Source organism: Hyperolius riggenbachi, chromosome 1, assembly GCF_040937935.1.
Source record: "Hyperolius riggenbachi isolate aHypRig1 chromosome 1, aHypRig1.pri, whole genome shotgun sequence".
Taxonomy (NCBI): domain Eukaryota; kingdom Metazoa; phylum Chordata; class Amphibia; order Anura; family Hyperoliidae; genus Hyperolius; species Hyperolius riggenbachi.
Window position 1 is genome coordinate 129,360,869 of NC_090646.1, and position 12,538 is coordinate 129,373,406.

At 42.5% G+C, this 12,538-nt stretch overlaps 1 protein-coding gene across 2 annotated transcripts in view; it reads right to left on the reverse strand.

Moving 5' to 3' along the window:
* Nucleotides 1-201: 201 nt before the first annotated feature.
* NFXL1 (nuclear transcription factor, X-box binding like 1) overlaps nt 202-12,538 on the reverse strand; it is a 123,113-nt gene continuing 110,776 nt past the window's right edge. For both annotated transcript variants that reach the window (XM_068278535.1, XM_068278534.1), the window contains one exon: nt 202-1,744. In XM_068278535.1, the coding sequence (XP_068134636.1) occupies nt 1,568-1,744 (177 nt within the window). In that variant the 3' untranslated portion in view covers nt 202-1,567. The remainder of the gene's footprint in view (nt 1,745-12,538) is intronic.

Here is a 12,538-nt window from a genome sequence, read left to right on the forward strand (position 1 = left end):
AGCCAAATAGATTAGCAGGGCTGCCAGGCAACTGGTATTGTTTGAGAGGAAATAAAAATGGCAGCCTCCATATTTTTCTCACTTCAGTTGTCCTTTAAAGTGAACCAGAATGGAAGCATCCTCATGTAGTTTACCATATATATCAGTGGGAACTTTAGAGAAAACACCTACCCTGCTCTCTGTTTCATTATTTACTGTTCAGATTGATTCTTATTCAGCATTCAGTCTGGCTTTGCTATAATGACTCAGCTATAATGATTCCTGAGCAGAGCCACCAGGGGGCAGGCTTGGGCTTGAAAAGACAGCACCGAAGACAGACTCAGCTATAAAGATTCCTGAACAAAGCCAGACTGAATGCTCAGTTGGGGATTTTATCAGGGCTGGTAAGAAGCAATCTGAACAGTAAATAATGAAACAGAGAGTAGGGTAGGTGTTTCTCTAATGTTCCCACTGATATATATGCTAAAATACATGAGGGTGCTTCGTCTCTGGTTCCCTTTAACGTCAAACATCTAATCACGTGCAGGGAAGTTTCTACCCTTTGAATCTTCCTGCACCGGTAAAACATTGTATTTATCTTTGAATAAATAACCTTTACTGCAATAAAAGATTTTCCCCAGTCCAGCTGCAGGCTCTTTTTCTAACCGGTAGAATATTGTCAACCAACCATTTTCTTGTCAATATTGTCAACCAAGCAGTACTCTCCCCACAGTCTTGTACTTAGATGCCTGTTTTTGAGTTGTTTCACTTGACTGTCAAAAATGAAGCCTGCAGTAGGAAAATTGCCATTTTGATCCCCTTGCCCCCCAACTCCTTTTAACAAAAATTCTGTATGCTTGTTCTCGTGTTTCTTTAGGTGCCTAATTTACAATTTTAAGTAAGTAATCATATTTTGTATCACAATATTCGTATCTTTTGAAGACAGAAAAACTGGTGGACCCAATCTTACGTAAACAATCACCACATTTGCAATCAAAATGGATTATCTAATGCTGTGGATTGATTAAATATGATCTTTTCTTTTGATCTGAATGCTATTATATATATAAAAAAAATAAGACTGTTCAGTAAAAATCCACAGCGTTATTGATCACCTTTAACCACTCAGGAGTATTCACATCAGATGTACTTAATGCTGTCTTCACAGGTGGTAGATTTGTCCCAGGTGTTTAGGACTTGGACAATACAGAAGCCAAAAGATCAGTATGACAGTTAACCTCTATATACTTCCTGCTAAAAGTACCTTTTAAATCCTAAAGGTAGGAACACACTAGGCAGAATCGCATCATGGAAAACGCGTATGCGATTCTGCCTAGTGTGTTCCTACCCTTAACGCAGATTTCAACATTCCCGGTTCAAAAGAGGACTTGGATGCAAGAGAAAAAAAAATAGCATCTGTGTGAAGATGACCTGTAAATGTTACTTGTATACTACGTTGTTCATTTATCTTGTATTTTTACACAGCAAATATTCAATACAGTATTCTCTGCGGCAACGGTAAAAGGATTGCAAAGATGACTCTCTCACTGATGTACGATTTGCTGGTTCTAAGTGAATAGAAGGTGCGTCATATATTCAGCTGTGTTAGATACAGCGTAAATACAGCAAGGGCAACACCGCAGACAGGCATCAAGATACATTTCCTGTACTTCTGCCAGGTGGATGGCTGCACTTCCACTTCATCCTTCTTCCTGTTCTTTCTACGTTTTCCTTTCAGGCGGTTCTCAAATGCTTCCAATTCAGCCTACAAAATGGATCAATCACAGAGTTACACTGCAAGGTAAATGAAACAGCTACAAAACGCACAATACCTATGAGGCCTTCAGAAGACTTTGAGGAGGAGAAGCAGAAGAACAGCTGGATCGAGTTCTGAGCTGTAACAATGTTATCGTATTTTACCACAATTGAAATGAGAAAAATGTGCAACACATTGCAGGGCATGAAAGAATTGGTGCACTTTCAGAAATGTCAGATCATAAACCGTATGAAACTCAATTAAAGGTACACTATCACTAGAAAAACAGTAACATACATGTGTATACATGGATAATGTCCCAGAGTAAAATGCACTGTAACTTATGTAGCAGATGTCACTTAAACAAGGTATTATTAATATGAGGACTCTAAACATTTTATCAAAAGGTTCTGGATCTTTCTTTTCATGGGAGAATACTGTATTTCCTGCCATATAAGATGTATGGTCATAGCCCAATACTGTCCCTCTTTGGGAGCCCTGTCCCTCTGTTCACCTTATTTGTTCCTCTTTCAGGACTTTGTCCCTCTTTCTATGTATATATATTTTTCTACTAAAAAATGTGGTATGCGTGAATAGGGGTGTGACAGTGGCATGATCAGGGTTGTGGCAGGGGCGTGGCTTTAGTGTCCCTCTTTCTCATCTCAAAAAGTTGGGAGGTATGGTGTGGGGAGAAAAAGTCCCAGCATCTTATACCGTGAATACAGGGAATACCCGACTTAATAAATTCCATTATAGGTGGGGCTTCACATTTAATCTGGTGATACTTTACAATGGCTGGCAGTTTAATGTGTACAGTCCACACATGATTAAAGCCACTCTCTGCAACCAGAGTTTGTGGTGGACCATCTCCTCCTCTATAGACTGACTTTCCCATCTGCACCTGGTGTGGTCCATGGTCGCGTCTGTTTAGAACACATGTTAGGAATGCACCCTCCCCTGCTGCTGGATCTGCAAATTCCAACAATGGCTGACAGTCCTGAGGACGATGCCCCAAGGGCTTCCCAATTTGACGACCTTCTGCACACTCTAATAATGTTGGTAACTATATTTTTCAGCTAGACTCACTGCTCTGGCCCTGTTGGGTTGGCAAGTGTGTGAGCATCTGTTTTTACCTCTCAAGTATCTGAACCTGGAATGTTGTTCTCAACGGGACTGTTTAACCTGCTACACGTGCTGGCCTTCTTCTGACTAATCCCTCCCCAGGATATCTACTTTTGTTTTCTTGCATCTTTTGCCTTTCATAAATGAGATGCTTATTTTTTTATCTCATCCTTTGCGTGCAAATAACTGTTATGTTTATGTTTTCTGTTTTTCGCTTGCAAATTTACTATGTTAACTATTACTTATACGGATTGACCCAACGGTAACTGTTCTGTGTATAGTTTATCATGGCTTCTAAGGTGGCCATCAAACTATGTCTTAAGCTGGCCACTAACGGTCCAATTTCTAGCAAAAAATCATTTGAACGATCAGAAATTCTGATCGGATTGGTTGTAAATAATCTCCATTGGTGGACACAATCGATTATGAACGAGTTAAAAAAATGTCGCCCGAATGAATTTTCGTCGAACGAAAATGTGGATTTTCTTGGTGGTCGTGATAGATAGGAAGCAATGATCGGTTAGTTGATGGTGTAGTGAACAATTTTTCGTCCGATCAGAATTTCTGATCGCTCAAACGATTTTTCACTAGAAATTGGACGGTTCGTGACCAGCTTTAGAGTCACCTACGTTTCTCACTGCATTGATTTGGTCTGTTTGCTGCACCCTTCTTGGGATGGAGGCATTTATTATATACCCAATGTCTTCACAATTTAGTTCTAATGCTCCACATGCTCCTCTGCCCTACTGATTATGGATAACGCACGTGTCAGTTCCCTTCACTAGAGTCACGCTCTTGGTGTGTTCCTTACATATAGTTTATAGGGCATTCCTCAAGCCAAATATTTTTTTGTTTTGTTTTAATACTCTAATTCCCTATAAACTAAACAAGCCTCGCCCACAGCTTCTCCAAAACGCAAGGGCTTACAGGAGCTCAGTCTGGGCAGGAGAAGGAGCTTATTAGCCAGAGATTTCAGAGGCAGAGGGGAGGGGGGAGTGAATTTTTCACAGGCTGAGGGGTGGAGATGCAGTCGTAGATTACTTGTGTAATGATGACAAACAGAACATGGCCGCTCATTGTATCACAGGAATAAATCATCAAACTATTGAAGCTGTATGCAGCTAGATTTGCTGTGTAAACTATCTAAACTTTATATAAGATATATAGACAAGTTACTTGTTATAGTTAGTTTTGCATCTCGGATCCACTTTAAGGCACTTACTAGCCCAATAAGTGAAGACTAACCAGTAATGCTTATAAAGGTCTAGGCGCTGACTTAAAGTGAACACGAGGCAAGAGTGATATGGAGGCTGCCATATTTATTTCCATTACCAGTTGCTTGGCAGTCCTGCTGATCTTTTGGATCACACACCTGAAGAAAAGCATGCAGCTAATCTTGTCAGATTTGTCACTGACATCTGATCTGCATGCTTGTTCAGGGTCTATAGCTTAAAGTATTAGAGGCAAAGGCTCAGCAGGACAGCCCGGCAATGTCCATTATTTAAAAGGAAGTAAACATATCAGCCACCATATCCCACTCACCTCAGGTTCTCTTTAAACTTTCTCCAAGAAGGTCCCTGAATCTAAGTATTGGCACAAATTGTATCCCCCATTGTCTTTATGCCTCCACCCTGGTTAAGAAGTGTGGGGTAGCGGTGATTTTCAAGAAGAGTCCCACTCTAGCCATAAACAAGGTTATCTGTGACTCACAGGGCCGCCATTTAATTATTGTGTTTAACATACATGGTTGCTGTTACACTGTTGTCTGTATCTATGCCCCCTCCAAGTGGTTTCTCATGGCCTTATCCCTCAAAATCAATGTGAACAGGGTGGGGAAATGATAGTAGCAGGTGATTTTAACGCCTCCTTAGATCATACTCTCCCCTCTAATGCTAGACGCAGAGACCCTAGCCGACCCCTATTGCAGTTCCTGTTCAAGATCAATGCTTGGGATGTCTGGAGGGCTCTTCGCTCAGGGGAGAGGGGACACTACTTTTATTCATCTCCGCACCAAAGCTGTTCTCACATTGATTATATATGTATGGATGCTACCCTAATCATAACGGCTTGTTCAGCCAATCTGTCTGAAATTTCTTGGTCCGACCAAGCTATGATGCAGGCCTCCCTCTAAGTAGGCTGTGTCTCTTCAAAATTTAGATGGAGGTTAAAAAAATCCCTGATCACAGACTTGGGTACCCAGCATGACGTGTGTGAAGCAATCACTCAATTTTAATCCCATAAATCTGCTAAGGATACCTCCCTGGTCATTAAATGGGTGGCTCTCAAGGCCACTATTAGGGGGTTCTCATAAAGTTGGCTTCCCCAAAAAAGGAGGCCATGCTCGGTAGGATTAGAGAGTTACAGAGGGACATTAGGAGCCTAGACTTAGCGGTTTCCTCTGACACCCCTTCACCTTCCTAAGCAACAGAACTCCCTATTGGTACAGGTTTGCAACGGTGCCCAAGCAATAATAGCCAAAGAGTGAATATTTTCTCCCGAGCCTTCACCCATAAGCTCCAGGAAATGTATTTTCTGGGGGGGGGGGGGAAAAAAAATAGATTACCTTCTCGCCGGCCAATCGTATGTCTCAGTTTGATAAAATTTAGGCCCCTGTGGTCCATTTGGCATTCCCCTAGTTGACCAGTCCCCCCTGAGTCGGAAGTTCGATTGCAATGTTAGCTGTTCTCTTATGCTTATTCAGCACGTTTGTGTTCTCTCTGTTAATGTTTCTAGCTATTAAATGTTAATTTTCTCCAATCTATACATAGTATATAAACTTTATTTTTTAGCTTTTTTGAAAGTTGGCATCTATGTCACTGTTTTTATTATCTTCAATAACATCTTTTGTTGAATAAAAAAAAAAAAACAGCGATATGGGTGCTTGAGTGCACAACAAACCCTGATAGAAAACAGAATTAAGTATGTTGACGTAATCAAATTCCTTGTGAATTACTTAGTAAACTGTGACCATAACAATCTAGTAAATAAAAGGATTACTGCACTTATTGCAATAACGATTGATCTTCCAAGACTCCGAATACACATGTAGTGAACACAATGTAGTCATTGATGATGAGCATGCTGTACTCATGAGTTGGACACAACACGAAAAGACAACAAATGCTCTCCTGTTTTCTTTTGAAGTAGGTTTTGTTTTACGTTGCATAAGGAGAATTCCCTTTCAGGGGAAAAACAAGCATATCACTTAAGCATACCACAGAAAACTTGTAGAATATACAAGACAAATAACATTTATCTTGTGCTTTTCTCCTGGTGGACTCAGCCACTAGGGCGTGCTTAGTGAGCAGTAGCAGTGTTAGGGAGTCTAGCTCAAGGACTCCTCACTGAATAGGTGCAGGCTTAACGAATAGGAAGAGCAGAGATTTGAACCCTGGTCTCCTGTGTCAAAGGCAGAGCCCTTACCCATTACAATATCCAGCCACCACACAAGTTATCAGTAGCATACATAGGAAACTATGGGGAAGTTTATTTTTTCTGACATGACAAACACTCCCTGTAGATCAGTTTATGAGAATCCCAACGTGCTACATAGAAGTGATACTCATACTACAGTCCTGTTACTTGTACTGTTTCCACTTGGTAGAAGGATCAGACTGATCACACACACAGCATGGATGTTAAGTAGGAATCAACAAATGAAGTGGAAGAAAAATGTTTCCAATCAAACTGCTACCCTAGTAAGTCAAGTTTCCTGCAGAAAACCAGATTGAAGATCAGGGCCGCAAACCACTTCAGTACCAAGCCTGGCTGTTCTGTGCCTTTAAAAGTATAGCCACGTCAGCAGAGCAAGCGTGGCCATGCTAATGCAAGAGCAGCATGGCCACACTCATGCATGAAGAGGAGCACAGCCCAGATCTTCTGGAAAGTCCCAGCAAGCACCGGCAGCATCATCAAGGAAGCTTCTACAGGATCTAGAGCAGGCGTGTTAAGCTCAAATACAAAGTGGGCCAAAATTAAAAACGTTGACCAAGTTGCAGGCCAACCTCAATGTTTAGTGGCAACCTCCCCTCCCTTATAAGGTTTTCTGGTGCCCCCCTCCCTCCCCTATACAGTTCCATGGTGTCTAGTGGCCCCTCTCCCTATACCGTTCCCTAATGTCTTGTGCTTTCCCCCTCCCATCACCATATGACTTCCCTAGTGATCTAAAACCTCCAAAATAGCTTCTCTAATGGTCTACATTGTGCCAAATATAATGCACAGTGGGGAAGCCACTAACGGGTCAAATTTGATGGCTCTGTGGGTCCAATTTGGTCTATGGACCAGAGTTTGACATGTATGATCTAGAGGCTTACCCCTTCTGTGGTAAGTATGCATTTTCTTACCCAAGGGTAACCTCAGGATCTCTATAAAACTAAACCCAAAACAGAGCAAGGCAACTATTAATTAGAAATTAGGATGGCAAGTGAATGCAAACAGTGTATGGGAGCAAAAGGCTCAATAGTAAAACTTTAATTTTCTCTTTTGTGGATTCAACTGCTGGGTGGGCCAGTCAGGCATGACCATGTGACACTCAAAGTAAGCAAAACAATACAGGGTGAACATTTCCCAGATTTCCAGCAATACTGTAGAAACCATGAGCCTAATGCATGAAGCGCTGGTAATATTACTGGCAATGCGCAGCAATATTACTGGTCCTAACGCTAGCAGGGTACAGTGTTATCCATGTACTGCAGGTCACGCTAATTGCACAACACTCCATTTTCTGCTGGTATTAGTACCGATAATATTGCCTGTGCTGCCTGCCTATGTGTACAGTGGAGCAGTATGGAGAATAGGACAGCTTGTATTAATCCCTATATGAGCTATATAAGCTATATGAGCCGACAGGCCACTGAAATATGTTAATATGTGAATGTATTTAAATGTAGATTTTTTTTTCCACTTTAGCACTGGGCACCTTTATCACTTATTACTGTATTCCCCTGACAATAAACCCCATTTGAGGGTTCGAAACATTTAGGGGGTGTTATGTTTAATTTGCTATGCAGTGTGAGAGGCTAGTTTAATCCCATTTGACTTCACTAAGGATTAATACAAGCTGTCCTATCCTCCATATACTGCTTCACTGTACACATTTTTGTGTGTTAGCAGTACTATCTTTCACCTGAGAATGTTTAGTATATTATTAAAAGTTAAGTTTTAGCCTTCGTAACCTTCCTCAATACAAGGTTATTTGGTTGATATCAGTTAAATCAGGTGTGTGTATTTACACCTATAGTATCGGCAGTTCATGCATCAGACCCCATGTGTCTACACAAGGAGATGGGTTTATTTACAGGGGTAATACTTTACACTAACCAACATGACTACTTTCAGAATTTGCCTTGTTAAATTCTGGGTTTAGCTGGGTACAGAAGATACCAAGTGGAGGGCGAGTTGGGGTGCAGACATACTGTAAACAATAACCACTCAGAAACATCACATTGAAACCATGGTAACAAGTGACTTTTATAGCTGGACTTTCATAAAAGACAGCTGAGCCAGCTCACCTATCAGGGCCCTGATGATCTCGGCACTGGTGGTTGGTGTGGGCAGTCCCAGGGCAAAGAGTCTAAGCGACCACAGGTCTTCAGCAGAGCACCCTGCAAAAGATGAAGGGCTGTCACCCCTAGTGGGTGGCAGACTACTTTGCAGCCTCTTGGCCCACCACAAGGTCAGGTCCACCGGGATTACCTAACCAGTGATGAAGAACAGGAGGATTACCTAACCACTAGATGAAGAACAGGAGGGCATATCCCGCAATAAGGGAAGTACTGGCAGGGTAAACTAGAAGGAAATATGGCTAGGGAGGACTGGAAGGAGTGACTGAAACGAAGGAGTAATAGAAGGGAATGGAATGGAGGACTGGCAGGAGAGACTGGTAAGGTGACCCGGAAGGAAAGACTGGCAGGGCGGAATGGAAGGGAAACTTACATACCATACCAAGCATACTGCATATATTACTGCAAATGCTGGTTCCTCAATTCCCTCACTCTGAGTGCGAATATATTGCATACACCACTATTGCACATTTGCCATTTTGTCAGGCTATTACATAGAATCTTTTTTGCATTTTCATCTTGAAAGCATTACTGTTAGTACACCTCTACAATTTCTTGTGCTATTGATTAATTGCAATATGCCTGGTATAAAAATACTTTGTGTTTCTGGATTCAATACTATCAAATATTATTTGAGCCATTCATACCAGGTGTGCATATCATTTATTCACTATAAGTTGTCTTATTTGAGATATAGCACCCAAGTATTGTTAATCAAGCAGTAGTGTTCTCTCTGGGCTCTTTTAGACTGGTGCTCCACCCGGCTAATTTTGGTGAGCACACAGCGGTCATCGGCTCACCTCCTCCTATGCTGTAAGCAGAGTTGCGCCTGCCCTGCATTCCCCCATCACACCCCACCTGGCTACTTTTTCTTGCCACCCAGCTGGAAAATAAATCTGGGTAGAACACTGCAGCAGGTTACCTTAATATAGGTGTGTGATGCCATTATCCATTTTCAATGACTCCACCCCTACCGTGCACAGAAGAGGCCAGAAGTGTTACATGGGCTTGCTCCTTAAGAGTGTGCTTGGCATGGGAGTAAAATTGACAGAAGCAGTGGTAGAGGACAGTCCCGCTATTGGATTCTCTGGAGAGAAAGTAAGACCACAACAAAAAATATCTACAGCAGGTGTGCTTCCTCCATACGTTTACAAAGAGTATCTGAATTAAGATGTAATGTTCAAAGGTCAAAACCCTTTAATCTTAAATGGAAGTTGCAGAGTGTACAGATTTATTAACCTTCTTGGCGGTAACCCCGAACGTAGTTCGGGGTAAGCCGCCGGAGGGTGCCGCTCAGGCCCTGCTGGGCCGATTTGTTTAATTTTTTTTTTTCTGGACGCAGCTAGCACTTTGCTAGCTGCGCCAGCACCCTGATCGCCGCCGCCGCGCGCCCGATCGCCGCTATACGGTGCGGCGCGCGGCCCCCCCCCCCCCAGACCCCGTGCGCTGCCTGGCCAATCAGTGCCAGGCAGCGCCGAGGGGTGGCCCGGGACTCCCAATGACGACCCAACGTCAGTGACGTCGGTGACGTCATTCCGCCCCGTCGCCATGGCGACGGGGGAAGCCCTCCAGGAAATCCCGTTCTTTGAACGGGATTTCCTGATCGGAGATCGCCGAAGGCGATCGAAGAGGGCGGGGGGATGCCGCTGAGCAGCGGCTATCATGTAGCGAGCCCTGGGCTCGCTACATGATATAGAAAAAAAAAAATTAAAAAAAACTGCCTCCTGGCGTATTTTTTTATACCGCCAGGAGGGTTAAAGTATTTATTCATTCAAGTATTTATATAGCACTGACATATTACTCAGCACTGTACAGTTTATTGTCTTGTCACTAACTGTCCCTCAAAGAAGCTCACAATGTAGTCCCTACCATAGTCCTATGTGTATGTATTATGTAGTGTATGTATCATAGTCTAGGGCCAATTTAGGGGGAAGCCAATTAACTTATCTGTATGTTTTTGGGATGTGGGAGGAAACCAGAGTGTCCGGATGAAACCCATGCAGACACGAGGAGAGCAAACAAACACCTTGCAGATGTTGACCTGGCTGGGATTCGAACCAGGAACCCAGCGTTGCAAGGCAAGAGCACTAACCACTATACCACCATGCTGCCCGTGCTGATTGGAAAAGGTTGGTCAATACAGCCCTCCCTCTATATAAACAGACTTATCAATCCAAATTTGACAAAATATGGTCGGTCGGTTTGGGTCCATGCCTCAGAAACTACAATGGCCTATTTTCACTAGTTCTGCATCAGTTCTGCGTCAGCTTTTCTGCATCCAGATTTCTGGATGTGGCTATGTTCATTGTATGGTAAAAGATGCATGATGCAGAAATCTGCAAATCTCATTTAGTGCAAACAGGCCCATAGTCATTCATTGGAGTCAGTTTTTCTGCAAACAGAATCTGCGTGTAGTGGAAATAGGCCCTAATCCCAAATTTAGATATTAATATTTCCGTCCAGGATAGGTTAATCTAATGTGAGTGGTCCTGTTTTTCTTCTACTGCCCATTGCTTCAAATACTTCTGTGATATTGTGATGATTTAATGTCCGAACCTCATCTTTTGTTCTTTATGTTTTTTTAATTGTTTTAAGGGTTTATTTTTGCTGGGGCTTTCCGTAGCTCCAGTGTTGGAAAAAAATCAATAAATAATCTCTGATATAAAAAGAAAATAAATGTATAAGATCAAGCTATGTACACATTATGGATAAATGTCATCCATATTCGTTTCAGGTGACAGTTTACTCCAAATCAGTGTACAGATGAGCTGAATAGCCCATTCTAATTTATGAGGAGGGGAAGCAATGGACTGCAGCTTTCAACTAAAATTCCAACATCAAGATCACAAAAGTGGGATCTAGACTAGCAACTCTTAGACGGGGATTCTGACATCAGGAGATAGCTGGGTTGTCAAACAAAATTATCACGAAAGATGTATACAAAGCTTTAGAATTTAAAGGACAACTGTAGTGAGTAGGATATGGAGGCTGCCATATTAACTTCCTTTTAAGCAATACACATTGCCTGGCTATCCTGCTGATCCTCTGCTTCTAATACTTTTAGACATAGACCCTGAACAAGCATATGTGGATTAGATGTTTCTGACATTATTGTCAGATCAGACAAAATTAGCTGCATGCTTGTTTCTGGTGTGATTCACACACAACTGCAGCCAAACAGACCAACAGAGCTGCCAGGCAACTGGTATTGTTTAAAAGGAAATAAATATGGCAGCCTCTATATTCTTCTCACTACAGTTGTTTTTTAAATATTGCTAATGCTGTGACTACTAGTATATGTAGAATAGATTTCTTGATTAGATTTGTTCTGCTTGAATATTACAGCCTGCCATCAGTGACCGGCAGCTAAAGGGAGCTTCAGTGTAAGGGCTGGTTCACACTGGCGCTTTGCGGGCGTTAAATGTGGCATTTTGAGCAATAAATGAGGTGTTTTTAGGGATCGAATGCAGTCCCATGCAAGTGAACTGGTGCATTTAGTACAAGCTTTTGCAGGGTTTCATGAAAGCCTGTCAGCAGATCCCAGTGTCTCGTCTCAAAAGCAACAGGCAGCTTCTAGAAGTTGTTTGCGGTTGCTGGCATTGCGTTTGAATGCCATCAGAAGCCACTGAGAGCTGATGAAAGCCAACAAAAGCCCGTATTTCAGCTTCTTGTAGACACAAATCCCAGCACAGCCACCAAAAGCCCAGAAACCGCAACGCTCTCAATGCTACGCACTGAAAGCCATTAAAAGCCTTCATAAGACAGTAAAAGCTTAGCTGTTAAACGCTGGCATTCTTGAAAAAAAAAATGACGCTGGTTGAACGAGACGCTGAGCAGAAGCTCGGCAGAAGCCCGTGTGAACCAGCCATAAAGATAAAAATAGTTGTGCCATGGAATTCAACCAGATAAGAACCAGTATGCACAGTGCAGCCCCAGGTCCAAGGCGGCATTACGTATAGCAAAAAAAAAAAAAAGTCAAGCACTGGTTAAAATCTGCAAATAACCTGCTGAGCGGTCTGGACGAGCTCAGCTCGTCCAACACCGCCAGAGGCTGCCGCTCAGGCCCTGCTGGGCCGATTTTAGTCAAATAAAAAGCAGCACACGCAGCCGGCACTTTGCC